General features: G+C 39.7%; 1 protein-coding gene across 3 annotated transcripts in view; it reads left to right on the top strand.

Moving 5' to 3' along the window:
* The window catches only part of DOCK8 (dedicator of cytokinesis 8), a 222,503-nt gene that overhangs the window by 39,357 nt on the left and 167,301 nt on the right, over positions 1–15,845 (top strand). For 2 of the 3 annotated variants that reach the window (XM_036090844.2, XM_078061526.1), the window contains exon 2: positions 11,270–11,372. In XM_036090844.2, the coding sequence (XP_035946737.1) occupies positions 11,270–11,372 (103 nt within the window). Of the gene's footprint in view, positions 1–11,269; positions 11,373–12,826; positions 12,914–15,845 lie in introns of those variants that run through there. The other variant, XM_036090845.2, reaches the window with a different exon arrangement.

The following is a 15,845-nucleotide window of genomic DNA, read 5'->3' as shown; positions in this document are numbered from 1 at the left end:
GGAAAAATGTTTACTCTGTCATTAAGTGTAGATTTTCTATATAAGTCAATTAGATCAAGTTTGTTTATCATCTTCAAATCTTACATATCTCTGATTTTTTAATTTACATGTTCTATCACTTACTAAAAGAAGTATGCTAAAGTCTTTCACTATAATTATGAATTTGATATTTCTCCTCTTCTGCAGTTCTTGCTTTATATGTTTTGAGCCTTTATTACTTGGTGCATACACATTTAAGATTGCTATATCTTTCTGGTGAACTGACTTTTGATCATTTAGAAAATGTGTTTACCTTTTGTCACACTTGTTGCTTTAAAATCCTTTTTGCCATATTACTATAGCTACACCAGCTTTCTTTTGGCTATTTTTGCCTAACTTTTTTCCACCACTTTGTAAGCAGTTTATCTAGGCATTTACCCAAGACAAATAAAAGAATATGTCCATAAAAAGGCTTGCACATGAATGTTAATAGCAGGTTTATTTGTAACAGCCCCAAACTGGGGAAAACTCAAATGTCCTTTAACAGGTGAATGGATAAACAAATGGTGGTATATCCATATATAAACAAATATGCAATGGAATACTCCTCTATAATTAAAGGAAATGAACTATTGATGTATGCTACAACATAGACAGATCTCAAAATAATTATGCTTGTGAAAGGAGCCAGAAAAAAGAGATCCATTGTGTGGCTCTATTTATGTAAAATTCTAGAAAATGCAAACTAATCTATAATGATAGAAGATAAATTAGTGGTTACCAGGGAGCAAGGGTTGGGGGAAGGAGGGAGATTAAGAAGTGGCATGAGGAAGTTTTGTGATTACAGTGGTAGTTTCATGGGTGTACACTTGTGTCAGACTTATAAATTATCCACTTTAAATATGCACAGAATATTGCATGTCAATTATACCTCAGTAAATCTGTTAAAAAAGTAAAGTATCTAAGTATGTCTCTTGTAAGTAGCATATAGTTTTTTTATGTAATCTGATGATCTTTGTCTTGTAATTGGTGAATTTACTCTAACTATATTTAATATAATTACTGACATATTTGAGTTTGTTTTTTCCTTGCACTCCTTCCTTCCTAAGACTCAGATAACTTATCTCAAACGTGATGATAACAAACCAGTAAAAGTAAAAGTCTCACTAAGTTATAAATCATTACAGTTTTCAGTTTCTTTCCTGGTTTTCAGAAATGAACAAGATGAATCCTAGATAAAATTCTAAAGCAGATGCCCCTTTTCAACAGAAAGGTTTATACTTAGGCAGATTGCCTGGCATTTTTTTTTTTTTTTTTTTTTTTTACCTTTTGAACCCCTTCACTCATTTCTCCCATGCCTTTTGGCAACCACTAATCTGTTGTCTGTATCTATGAGCTTGTTTCTGGTTTTGTTATAGATTCCATATATAAGAGATATCATATAGTATTTGTCTTTCCTTGTCAGATTTATTTCACTTATCATAATGCCCTCGAGGTCTGTACATGTTACTGCAAAAGGGAAAATTTAATTTTTTTTTCAAGATTTTATTTATTTATTTTAGAGAGGGGGGCGGGCAGAGGGAGAGGAAGAGAGAGAATCTCAAGCAGACTCTGTGCTGAGCGCAGAGCCCCACGCAGGGCTCCGTCCCACGACCCTGAGATCACAACCTGAGCCAAAATCAAGGGTCAGATGCCTGAGTGACTGAGCCACCCAGGTGCCCCAAGATTTTACTTTTTTTTATAGCTGAATAATACTCCAGTGTGTATGTATATACAATTTATTTATCTATTCATCCATTGATGGACACTTAGGTTATTTCCATGTCTTGGCTCTTGTAAATAATGCTGCAAAGAACATGAGGATGCATATATCTTTTTGAGTTAGTGTTTTTGTATTCTTTGGATAAATACCCAGAAGTGGAATTGCTGCATCATATGGTAGTTTTATTTTTAATTTTTTTGAGGAACCTCCATACTGTTTTCTAAGTGCCTGTACCAATTTACATTCCCACCAACAGTGCATGAGGGTTCCCTCTTCCCACATCCTCACCAACCCTTATTATTTCTTGCCTTTTGATGTTAGCCATTCAGACAGGTGTGAGGTGATAGCTCCTTGTGGTTTTGATTCGTATTTCCCTGATGATTAATGATGTTGAGCATTTTTTCATGTACCTTCTTTGGAAAGGCCATCTTCTTTGGAAAAATGTATATTTTCTGTATATCTTCTTTGGAAAGATGTCATTTCAGGTCTTCTGCCCATTTTTTAAATCAGATTGGCTTTTGGCTGTTGAGTTGTATGAATTTTTTGAATGTATTTTTGATATTAGCCCCTTATCAGATATAGGATTTGCAAATATTTTCTTCCACTCGGTAGATTGCCTTTTCATTTTTTTGATGGTTTCCTTTGCTCTGCAGAAAGTTCTTACTTTAATGTAGTCCCACTTATTTGTTTTTGCTTTTGTTGCTTTGCTTTTGGTGTTAGAATAAAAAAATCATTGCCAAGACCTATTTCAAGGAGCTTACTGCCTATATTTTCTTCTAAAAGTTTTATGGTTTCAGGTCTTCCATTCATGTTTTTATTTGAGTTTAAATGTGTATTTCTACTGTGTTTTTTTCCCCTCTTTTTCTTTTTTTTTTTTTTTAATTTTTATTTATTTGACAGAGAGAGAGACAGCGAGAGAGGGAACACAAGCAGGGGGAGAGGGAGAGGGAGAGGCAGGCTTCCCGCGGAGCAGGGAGCCCGATGCGGGGCTCGATCCCAGGACCCTGGGATCATGACCTGAGCCGAAGGCAGACGCTTAACAACTGAGCCACCCAGGCGCCCCTTCCCCTCTTTTTCAACTTGTTTCTTGTTTCCAGAGATTACAACAGTACATACTTATTAGAATTCTGTAATGAGTACTTTCACCATTTCGCAAACAATGCGGGGACTTTAGAAGATATGAACTCCGTTTACCCTTCCCACCTTCTGTGTTATCATTGACATGGATTTTAATGCTATGTATATTTTACATTTATTTAAGATTTTTAATTTTTTTAAAGTGATCTCTAGGGGCACCTGGGTGGCTCAGTCAGTTAAGCATCTGCCTTCGGCTCTGGTCATGATCCTAGAGTCCTGGGATTGAGCCTGGTGTTGGGCTCCCTGCTCAGCGGGGAGCCTGCTTCTCTCTCTCCTGCTCCCCCTGCTTGTGCACTCATGCTCTCTCTCTCCCCCTCTCTCTGTCAAAAAATTAATAAAATCTTAAAAAAATAAATAAAAAAAATAAGTGATCTCTACACCCAACACGGGGCTCGAACTCACAACCCCAAGATCAAGAGTCACATGCTCCACCAACTGAGCCAGCCAGGTGCCCCAATGCTATGTATATTTTAAATCCACATTATTATCATTATTATCATTGTTTTGTACTGTCGATGCACTTCATTGCTTTCAACACTTTTGTGCTTCCATCTGGAACGCTTTTCTGCTCTCCTTCTGTCTGAAGAGCTCTCTTTACTATTTCTTTTAGTCCAGCTCTGCTAGTAATAAATTCTCTCAGTTGTTGTTTATCTGGTAAAGTCTTTATTTATCCTTTCTTAATGAAGGATATTTTCACCAGGTAGAACATTCTAGACTGGTAGCTGTTTTCTTCCAGTGCTTTAAAGATGTCATTGCATTGGTTTTGGGATTTCACTGTTTCCACTGAGAAGTCAGTGATCAGTCCTACTATGACGCTTTGAAGGCAATGTGTCTTTTCCCCAGATTTTTTCAAGAACATTTAAAATTTCTCCTTGATTTTTGTGTTTTACTATGATGTGACTAGGTTTGATTTTCTCTGTATTAATTGTGATGGGAGGTTGTATCTGTGTCTTTGAATCTGTCTTTGGTGCTCCTGTCAACAATATTTCTTTAAATCTCACTTCTGCTCCTGTTTTGTCTCTCCTCCTCTTTTGGGACTTCAGTTTACATATGTTAGATCTGTTTCTTTGTGTGTCAGGACACTTTTTTGGAGACATCTTTTTTCCCCCTTTAAATAGGTACAAACATGGGGCGCCTAGGTGGCTCAGTCGGTTAAGCGTCTGCCTCAGGGTCTTGGGTTCGAGCCCTGCATTGGGCTCCCTGCTCGGTGAGGAATCTGCTTCTCTCTCTCCCTCTGCCCCTCCCCCTGCTCGTGCTCTCTCTCTCAAGTAAATAAATAAAATCTTTAAAAAAATTACTCAGTACTTACAGGTTTTCTTTTACGTTATTATGCTGCCTCATCAGTAGGAGGTAGGACTATATCAGGAGAGAAACTCACTTATATGATGTTTTTCTGATGATATACACAGGCTGGGGGACGTGATGCCTTAGCGAGACCCTGAAGACATTGGCTAACTCTTCTCTAGGCTCCCTGTGGGAACCCTCAAACACTTCAGTCATCGAATAAATATTCTTCCTATTCAGAGGAATTTTCCAAGTGAAAGGAATTTGGGACTCCCCTGTGAGGAAGAAACATAAGTTCCACAGCTTGTTAATAAGCGGCAAACTTCTCTTTGTAATCATGTTTCCACTTGTTGAATCATCTTTATAAAAGTTGTACATTTATGGCATGTCTGTTTATGAGAAGAGATGGAAAATATGAGAAAATCTGAAACCTGAAATATCTATTCTGGAGCCCCGGGCTAATGAACTTCTGAGGAATTTGTTCCAGACTCCATTAACGTATATGTATATGTAAGGATGGAGTTAGATACGTATATGTATATGTAAGGATGGAGTTATATACATGTATTATATATGTAGATAATATATATTATATGTATATTATATATTATGTATGTATTATATAATGTATAATATTGTATATATATTATATAATGTGTAATATATATAATTTGCTACAGCTATTAATTTTGTAGCCTTTTAAATTTAAAGGTGCACTTTAGGGCCCCCTCAGTGGCTCGGCCAGCAGAGGATGCAACTCTTGATCTTGGGGTCGTGAGTTCCAGCCCCATGTTGGGCATAGAGATTACTTGAAAAAAACAAGAACAAACCAAAAAAAACTAAAAAAATATAAAGGTGCGCTTTACTAAGAGTATCTGGGGATGCGTCTCAGAAAAATTCTTAGATCGTTTTTTTTGAAAGATTTTATTTATCTTGGGGGTGGGGTGGGGAGGAGCAGAGGGAGAAGGACAAGCAGAGTCCAAGCCAAGCGGAGCACGGAGCCCGATGCAGGGCTGGATCCCACGATCTCTGAGACCATGACCTGAGCTGAAACCAAGAGTCAGATGGCAAACCAACTAACTGATCCCCCCAGGCGCCCCACCTTCTATCGTTTTGATGTGGTCAACTCCAGGAACTACTCACTCGTGAGCCCAGCTGTGTGTTTTCAGACTTTATCCATGCCATGCACTGTGATCCAACCTGAATCCAACCTGAATGATTACATCATTCAGAGCTACTTTTTCTACACACAATAGATTTAAAAATCTTTATTATTGTTGTTTTACTATATTGCCCTAACCTTATAATTCAGGAAGTTTGGGGAATAGCATTCTTTCATTGCTTACTTGGTGCAAATCATTGCTGGTCCTGAACAATGGTTATTTTGCAAGGTTAAATTACACCATGTGCCTGTGGCCACATACATGTAATGTGCCACCCACAAATGTCTATAATTAGTGTTTATTAGTAGCTGTGTACTTTACGCTTGTATTTGTTGAGTGTTTTGTTAGTTACTAAGTCAGTTGTTAGTTACTAAGGGTAAATTGTAGGTTTACTTCTCTTTATTCCACCCCATTCACTATTGTTTAAAACATGTCACACTCGGGAAAACCCTAAGCCCCTTGAAATACTTATTGACTTGTTTTTTTTCTTGAATCCGTTTTAAAATTCTTCCAACCATTTTGGCTGCTGACCATCCAGCATATAGTGAAAGAATTTTCTTTTAGGGATGAAAGCCAGCGAGAAGGCTTCCGGGGCTCTGTAGTTTTCCTAGCACAGCTGCTGATGTAGATCATGGTGCTGACTGTTCCACTTGGAGATTCTTGAGCATCTTTGCCAGTTTGAGCTGGAAAGGTGCCCAGGAGATCAGATAGCTCAGCCCCTTCATTTCATACGTAATGGAACTAAGAATCAGCTTGGTTAACTAATCTACTTGAACTCAAAGAGCTGGCAAATGGCTACATTTATTGTAAAGAAACAGGACAGCCTGATAGTTTAAATACTTGAATACTACTTCATACTCCTACTTCAAGTATTAGATGTCGTGAAATGGTAAAAACAAACAAACAAACAAACTGCTTTTTTCCATCAGGTCTGTTCCTACTTTTTTTTTTTTTTCAAAGTATGGCTCGAAAGTCCTCTTTTTGGGGGGGGGTGCAGAGGGAGAGGGAGAAAGGGAGTCTTGGGGCTCTCAATCTCACATGGGGCTCGATCTCACCACCCTGAAATCATGAGCTGAACAGAAATCAAGAGTTGGATGCTTAACCGACTGAGCCACCCAGGCACCTGGGTTCGACAGTCCTCTTATTCCAGAAGCCTTCTAAGCATTCCTAGGCTGGATTACTAACTCCCTCCTCTTTGCTCACAAGGCATAGTCACATTTTTTATTATAATACTCATCATGTTCTATTATGATTATTTATTCAGTTAGCCATCTGTCCTCCTCCCTCCCACCCACTGGGCTGAGCCTCCAGGAACAGCAACAGTATCATCTTGGACTTTAATCCCTAGCACTTGGCAGAGAGCCTGGCACTTTTGTGCCCTCGATGTTTTTTTAATGAGTGAAGGAACTAATACTCTCTCATAGTCTTGCACTATTAGCGAATCTTTATTGACATAAAAATCATCTGGAGCTGTTGGCTAAACATGCAGTTTTCCAGGCCGTGCCATAAAAGATGCTGTTTCTGGACGGGGATAGGGTCTAGGAATCCACATTTTATTAAGCAGCTGATAATTGGAAGCATATGGTCCATAGTTCACACTTGGCATGCTCTGCCCCATCATTAGTTCTACTGGCCCTTAGTCCCAACTGTGTGTATCACAATTATCTGTCCGTCCGAATAAAAACAGAGCTTTGCTACCCATCCCCCTCTACCATTCTGACTCCTGAGTAGGGGTACCAACATTTTAAACAAATCCCAAGGCTCCCTCCCAGTTTAATTTGTAGAAATAAAGAAAATAATATTTTAAAGCATTTTGAGTTATTAGAAAAGTGTCTTAGCTCATCAAGGAAATATCATCATGATATATATAAATCTGGCGTCATCAAAGTTATCTGAAAACATGTTGAATTTGGTCTGAGACTCAAATACAGAGGAAATAAAACCCACATGCCATCACTACCTGCGTGGACACCAAGCCTGGATGACCCCTTGCCTGGGCTGAATTCTCTTCTCTGTGTAGGCAGGCTTTCCCCTTCGCTAGGGTCAATGTAGACATGAAGAGGCTTGATTTTGATGCCGGGATGCTAAGTGCTTTTCTGAGAATGAAGTTCCATATCACTAACATTATAGCTGAAATTTACAAAATTTAAAAAATTCCCAAGAGTGCACCTGTGCTCGCATGCTATTTTATATGTACATACCTTTTTTCAAAGTGATGAACTTAAGCAACTTTACATCAGAAAGAGCTGAGTGAGGTAGTGATTAAACTAGCTTTAGATAATTACCAAAAGGATTCCTGATCCTTACACATAAATTGTTAGTTTCTATTCAGTTCCTCATTTTACTTTTCACTTGTAACTTACTTGGTACGCACTTTTCCATAGGTGAACCTGATTCACATTTTTAAGTAGTAAAATCGTATTTCACCTATTTGCTATTATTTCCTCGGTGCTCTCCCTTGTGTTGGGTGCTTTGGTTATTTTCAGTTATTTGCCACCATATACAGAGTTCTTATATTCATTTCTGCTCAAATTATATGTTTGTATGAAATGGGGTATATTCTCCAAAGTGAAATGATCACATTGAAAAGTAATGACAATTTTAGAGTTCTTGTTGTGTATTACAGTGTTGCTTTCCAGAGGCACTGAACCAATATACAACCCTGTGAGGTTCCACCGGGGTGTGGGGCATGCCGATTTTCCCACAGTTTGACCAGCGTGTGATTTTGTCATTCTAGCTTATTTTTGCTGGTTTAATATGTGCTTAGGTCCTCTCCAGAGAGATTTAATTTGGACGTTCTTTAAACGATAGAAGTTCTTTTCCATGTGGGACGATTCACTATTTTCATTTTAAGGACCAACAATTCATCTCCATATTTGACAGTTTAAAGGGACAGGTTTAATTGCATTCTATAGAATTGATCCCAGGCTCCACTGTCAGGGAAGAGGATCAGTTGTGTGGCTCCGAATTGGGAAACTGATGTGGAGAATTGCAACAGAAACACCCACTGACCCTCTTTAAGAAGGACTGAAGAGCTGGAACATTCTGATTTCATGCTGAAAAAAATATTGGGGTTTTGGCATAGGACGACAGATTTTGCTTCAAAATGAAAGCAAGAATCTGTCCCTGCTTCCTTTCTTTGACTCTCTTATAATGCCATACCTTTCCTGATCCTTTTTAGATATTCCCATTTCAGATAGACCCCTCTGGTCTATGGCAGGAAGAGCTACAGAAGGACCATGAGCCGAAATCATGTTATTTGAGAGGTCCTGCTGGGAGGACCTGGGGGCAGAAGTCTTAGGAGCAGTAAGACATGTCTGTCAGAAGGCACCCCGGTCACAGCAAAGGGCCTTTGCTTGGTTGTCTTGTCCCTCTGTGTCTACGGTCATCTCCCTAAGTAAGCAGATAAGCGATCACCATGTTGGTTTGGGTTCCTTTGTGGTGCCAAATGCAAGATACAGTGTTGTTCATGCAGATGGGCCTTTTGATATGGACAGTGGTCTAATCTGTTGGTTTTTAAAAATTGGTGATGGTTCAGCTTGTAATGAAAATCAGCCTATTGAGTACTTAGAAGCAAATTCTGCAGATTTTCCTCCATTCTTGGCTGTTTCATTAAATTTGGTAATTTCTGCCTTCACTCTTGTGTTTTTAGGACACTTGCACACATCCATATCTATATCTGTATCTATATCATCTTTATTGAGAAATAATCCACCTAGTTCACCCATTTCACATGTGCAATTTGCTAATTCTTAATATATTCGCAGAGTTGTGTTTCCATCACCACGCTCAATTTTAAAACATTTTCTTCACCCCAAAAAGAAACCCCATTCCCATTAGCAGTCACTCCCCATTTGCCTCCAAGGCCCCAGCCCTAGGCAACCACTCGTCCACTTTCTGTCTCTATAGACTCTCTTGTTCTGGAAATTTCGTATAAGGACTAATAAATATGTGGTCTTTGGGTTTAGCTGCTTTCACTTGGCATGATGTTTTCAAGGTGCATCCATGTTGTTGTATATACTAGTACTTCTTTCCTTTTTTGTTGCTAAATAATATTCCATCACACGATAGACTTTATTTTGTTTATCCATGCAGCAGGTGATAGACATTTGGGTTATTTCCACTTTCTATTATGAATAATGCTGCTGTGAACATTCATATCTAAATTTTTGTATGAAAGTATGTTCTCATTTCTCTTGGGTGTACACCTAGGTGTGCATTTGCTGGGATATATATGGGAACAGTATGTTTAACTTTTTTGAGGAACTGCCAGACTATTGTCCAAACCAATTGCACAATTTTACATTCCCACCAGTAACGTGTGATGCTCTCATTTCTCCATATCCTCGCCAACACCTGCTATCACCCATCTTTTTTTGAAATAGCCATCCTAGTGATTGTGAAGTGGCAGCCCATGTAGTTTTGATTTGCATTCCCCAGTGGATAATAGAATATTTCTCATCCTAGTACGTTCTTATATTTAAAAAAATTAAATAAAGACAATATCTTAGGAAATTCAGGAATACAATGAGTATGGGCTGCTTTCACTTCCTGGGAGGTCTCACACTTCACTGCATCATCACATAGGGGTTCACCCCTGCCATGAAGGTGCTCCAGCCATTTTCCTCCATCCTTGTATCCATCCATCATCCAGAATCCTGGGAAGGAGAGATCATTGTCCTGTGTTGGGTTATGTGCCCACCCCTTTGCTTTGTAGTTATGCCTAGACAGAGTACAGCATGAGTGTGTGGATCCTGGAGGGACATTGAGGTGCTCTTGGTTTGGGAGAATGGATGTCACACATGGGACCAGAACAGGCTTTCTGCCTGAGAAGAACCATGTTGCCACATTTGAAAGCCAAGCAGACCATGTCAGAAACCTTATAGTGCAGGGTAATTACTAATTATGCTTTAGCACACATTATAATGGAGAAAATGTAAGCTTTATTTGTCACATTCAAATATTATATTTTAAAATTATGATTTAAAAAGTTTATATAGCCCTTTGTTGGACACCCAGCATGTTTCAAATATACAATCTCACTTGATCCTTAGTAAATGTCTCTTAGTGTCTAATTATACTATATAATAGTCTCACTGTGGTTTATATACACTTTTGTGAACTAGCCTAAGAGTCCACCCACCAACAAATGAGATCAAATGAGAAATGTGACGTGAGAAAACGTATTCTGAGCTCCACACAAATGACTAACAAATGAGTGCCTCAAAGTCAGTCTGTTTGTAAGCCAGGGTTTCCCTGGTCAACAGCTCATGCCAGTAGGTGTGAGTAGACAATGGAGAACAACTTCCATGTGCCTGGTTTCCAGCTACCAAGGATGTTGGCTGAGGGGACAACAGTGTTGTGATATGGATGACTCAAAAGATCACTCTACTGGGAGCAGTTTGGAAAACGTACAGTCCTTGGAATCCTAGGTAGCATCTAAGGTGCCTGCAGGGAGGTGGACGTGTTCGTATAATAGTTTTCTAGAATGTTCTGTCATAGCAGGCAGCCTACCAGAAGGGTTCAACTGCTTAAAAGCAGAATGGCTGGATCAAAATGGCAGCATGGGGTTGAAAGGACTCAGTTAGAGACCAGATGTCCTCATGCAGAGACAATGCCTCTGAATGGCCTGGGAAGAAGGATCCAAGCGCCCTGGATCTTTCCTGGGGCCTCAGACTCTTCCCCTCCTTCATGCTCCTACCCTTCCAGTATTGGGCAACAGCCATGGTTGGTTGTAGGTGTCCTGGCCTTTGTGAACTTTCCAAGGGTATAGACTATCAGACAAAAGCTACAATGTCCATTCATAGGCCACTGAGGGCATGTTAGTTCTGCTGATTACCCAGCCAAGGCATGGGTTTTAGAACATAATACCAAAGATTGTATCTAGAATTGTGATGATTTGTTAAAATAACCACTTCATTTGGATGTTTGTGTTTTACCCAAGGTATTCTTCGGCAGAAATAAGGAAACAGTTTACTCTCCCACCGAACCTTGGCCATTACCATCGACAGAGCATAAGTACCTCTGGCTTCCCCTCTCTTCAACTAGTAAGTATGAGATGGGTTTGCTTCGAGAATGGTCAAGTGCAGAAATGCACAGTGTGTGCTTTTCCTTCCTGCTTTTCCTTAGCTCTTCTGCTGCCACCTTACACTTCCTACTACCAGTTCCTAACTCCATGCCTGCTTTTTGACATCACACAATTTCCCTCTCTCTTTCCTTCAGCATGAGCTGAGAGGGCAATGTGGACCTGCAGGGGCCATGGTTCTGAAGTCTCAGGCTTCAGTGGGCAAACGGGCTACTTGATTTCCCCCAAATTATGGCTCCTATTTTGGGGAGGGGGAAGTGGCCTGGAACCCAACTACCATTTGTAACAGGCTTTTATTAGGAAAATAAATCCCCAAATCTGGAAAGTCAATTTAGGAACCTTAATTTTTATTTATTTATTTATTTTTTATTTTTATTTTTTTTAAAGATTTTATTTATTTATTTGACAGAGAGAGACACAGCGAAAGAGGGAACACAAGCAGAGGGAGTAGGAGAGGGAGAAGCAGGCCTCCCGAGGAGAAGGGAGCCCGATGCGGGGCTTGATCCCAGGACCCTGGGATCATGACCTGAGCTGAAGGCAGACACTTAACCATCTGAGCCACCCAGGCGCCCCGGAACCTTAATTTTTAAAAATTGTTTTCTTGGAAGTATAATTTACATACAAGAAATTCACTCATTTTAGGTGTACAGTTTGGTGAATTTGGCCAATTTCTAGTCACTTAATCTCTACTCAGTCAAGATATAGAACAGTCTCTTTACCCTAAGATACCCCTAGGACCCCTTTGCGGTGGGTCTCTTCTTCCAGCCCCCAGCCCAAGGCAATCACTGATCCACTTCTGTCACAATTTTGCCTTATCTGGAACTTCGTATAATTGGAATCACAGAACAGACCTTAATTTTTAAGATTTTTATTTATTTATTTATTTATTTATTTATTTATTTATTTATTTGTCAGAGACAGAGAGATAGAGAGCAGAAGCAGGGGGAGCAGCAGGCAGAGGGAGAAGCAGACTCCCTGCTGAGCAGGGAGCCCGATGCGGGACTCGATCCCAGAACCCTGGGATCATGACCTGAGCCGAAGGCAGATGCTTAATCCACTGAGCCACCCAGGCATCCCGACCTTCATTTTTGAAACACACTCCCCCTTTTAAGTTGAAGGTAGCTTGTATTTTTATATTAACACCTAGTGTTGAGTGTGTATTATGTGTTGTATTATTTGAGGACTAAATGCCAGACATATGTTAGGTGGGCTAAACCTCACTTAAATGAGATGATTTGTAAAACCAGAAGTTGAGTATTCACTTCCTTTGTGTGCGGCTACGGTCCTCGCTGTACTCACTTCCTCACTCGCAGCACAGCGGCACTTTCTTGCTTCTTCTAGTGGTTATCTTGAGGAGGTTAGGTTATTTTTTTTGTTTCTCACTTATTACTTCAAAACCACTTCTGCTCTTCAAAGTTTTGTAACCTTCCACTTGGTTTCCTGTAGCCGCCATCTTGCCTCCTGTAACAATTTGCACGCCGTGTAACTGTGTATCTTTTAAAGGTATGTTTGCTGGAGTGGTATGTGGTTATTTCAGTAGGATAATTCGTGTGTTGTGTCATTGATGAAATAGGAGTAGTAAAAAGTGTATAGCATCTTTTACTGCAAGAGGTAATGACATTTCTTCAAAAAAATCTATTTATGACTTCGGTGGCTTGCTAACTGTCCTTTTTGTTTGTACTTTTCCTGTTTCAGAATGCAGGTTATAATAAAAGCACACTCAAAGCATGACGTCCATGCTTTCAGATAGATTAGATAACCTTTAGATTAAGAAATATTAACTATTTTTTTTTTTTGTTTAATTTGGTGCTAGTATATATTTCATTGAAAACCAAAAAAATTTTTTTTCTTGAATTTCTAATTCAAATTGTATTCCAAAGTATGCAGAATTCAGTTAAAAAGTGTCCAGATACACGTTTATATTTAAAACAAGGTAAGGAGGGAGGGTTTGGTGCCTTGCTTGTTGGTAAATTAAGACTGCCGCTCTTTGCAGTGGCTGAATTGAGAAACAGTGTGGACATCATAATTAAGAGGCTTTAAGGAAGTGTAGCTCGCAAGCTTTAACCCCTTCTCTACACACCAGCTTTGACGTTTATGCTGCAGCCTTAAGTTTTTCATTTAAAGTCACAAAGAAAAAAAAACTTGCTTAATATCTACAGGTGTTCCTTTGGTAGTTTTGCCTCCTCATCCGTAGGTTTTGACAAAAGTGAATGTTGATCAATTTCTTCATTAGCTAGGTAGTCAAATCACCATGTGGCTTAACTACCCATTTTCTAACAGAGGACATCAAAGAAATAGCAAAAATAAGCAACAGCGTTTAACTATGCAAGGATCATGGGTTCCTGCCTGTCGTAATTTATTCCTGATTCTATTTGCAAATGAATAGCCTTTAAAATATATGGCTCTTAGTATTCCAGGTTAGCTCCTGAATATCTCTTCCCAGATCTCGACTCCAATTTCAGCACTCGGTGCTGCCCCTGATCCTTCTTGTTAACTGCACGAGGAACAGGAAGCATGAGGGAGCCAAGAGGCCTGATTTTAATTCCCCCTTTAAAAAAAAAAATGCACAGCCTGCCGAGGAAATCACCCTAAACGTTTACCTGCCGCCATGCTGTCATGTCACAATGAAGTGGCCATTCTTTCCTCTGAATCATCTTCCCGAATGAAGGTTCCTCCAACAGACATCATCAACTTAATGGTGATTTCCCTTTACCTTAAAAAAAAATCCATTTCATAGAAAGATAATGGGACATTTCAGCAAGCTTCATTCCTGGCAAGGCAGAGAAGTAGCTTATCATCTAAAGACTCTCAAGCTGAAGTAGCTTTAAAAAAAAACTTAAAGGCGAAGTTATAGACTGTTCATTGTTTGGTTTCAGACAATTGGAAAATAAGACCAAGTGCATTTTGGCTTTTGTTTCCCTTACCTTTATTTATATAACTACCCATTTCAACAACCCCACATGCTAATACAAATGGCTATTTAATTTTTAGAAGTATCTAATGGTGCCACGTTATTTAAAAACCAATCAGTGGGGCGCCTGGGTGGCTCAGTCAGTCGAGCATCAGACTCTTAGTTTTGGCTCAGGTCATGATCTCAGGGTCGTGAGATTGAGCCCCACACTGGGCTCCGAGCTCAGTCGAGAGTCTGCTGGAAGATTCTCTGCCTCTGCCTCACCCCAAATAAATAAATAAAAATCTTAAAGAAAATAAAACCCAATCAATGATTAGTTTGTTGTCTTGCAAGAGGCCAGAACTTGGCCACAAGCCTAAGTGGACCCCGTTTTGCTTGAATATACCTGCCTTTCATGAATTTGTGAATATGAATAGAATTTTTGTGTTGCAAAAATGTGCATTGTATCCTAAAATTGTATCATAAAATTTTCTTTTATACATAAATCATTAAAAATAAGCATGTATTTTTTTTTTTTTCCTACAAAAACTGGTGAGATGGGTCCCAGGTGAAGCATTACTGCCACTGATTTGGTATATAATCTGGGGCAAGTTAACCTATGTGAAGCCTCCAGATTTTTTTATTTGCCATGTTGGCCTAAGAGTGCTCCCCCTCCCATTCGGGTTAATAGAATGGTATCATAGACGTGTGTAAATACTGGTGAATGGCTCTGTCCACGTGTTTGGCACTGTCTGTTGTCTGTATACTGGAGAAAGGGTGAGAGGTTAAAAGGTGGCCAGAGGTGGTTTCAGCTCTGAAAGGCCTTGTGGTCCACTTGGGAGGACAGATGATACTGAGGACCTATACTGTCTTTAAGCATGCTAGGTGTTCAAAAGGAGGTAAAAGCTTGCTGAGGGAGGTGGAGAAGACTTAAAGGAAAGTTTTCAGCCCTGGCTGCACATTAGAATCATCCGGGACCTTTAGAAACATCTGTGGCCAGGCCCACCAGAGAACAATGAAATCAGAATCTCTAAGGGCTGGAGCCTAGGTATCTTGATATGTTAAAGTTCCCTGGGATTTTAGCATGTGATCCAGATGGAGGATTGTTTAAAGAACCTACATAGGTAGAAGTATTCCAAATAGGAGGAAAAAACATAAAGAAAGGTAGTTTCTTTTGTGGTCCGGGGTGCTCTGGATTTCAGAAAATGTGGTGGGCAAGGACCATTGCTAACCCTATGGATATATCCTTATATAAATATAGTGGCTTCTGTTGTAAATCAGATCAATCACATGAGAGAAAGGGTGTGTGGGTGTGGGTGTGGTTTTATTGGATCTTTGTTTTTTAACTCTAATTGTAAATGTCAGCTGGGATGTATGTGTGTTTTCAAAGTAGATAAAATATTTTAAACTCTTGGGGCGCCTGGGTGGCTCAGTCGTTAAGCGTCTGCCTTCGGCTCAGGTCATGATCCCAGGGTCCTGGGATCGAGCCCCGCATCGGGCTCCCTGCTCCGCGGGAAGCCTGCTTCTTCCTCTCCCACTCCTCCT

Source organism: Halichoerus grypus, chromosome 14 (assembly GCF_964656455.1).
Source record: "Halichoerus grypus chromosome 14, mHalGry1.hap1.1, whole genome shotgun sequence".
Lineage (NCBI taxonomy): Eukaryota > Metazoa > Chordata > Mammalia > Carnivora > Phocidae > Halichoerus > Halichoerus grypus.
Note: the sequence above shows the minus strand (reverse complement) of the source record. Positions and strands in the feature narration are given on the sequence as shown.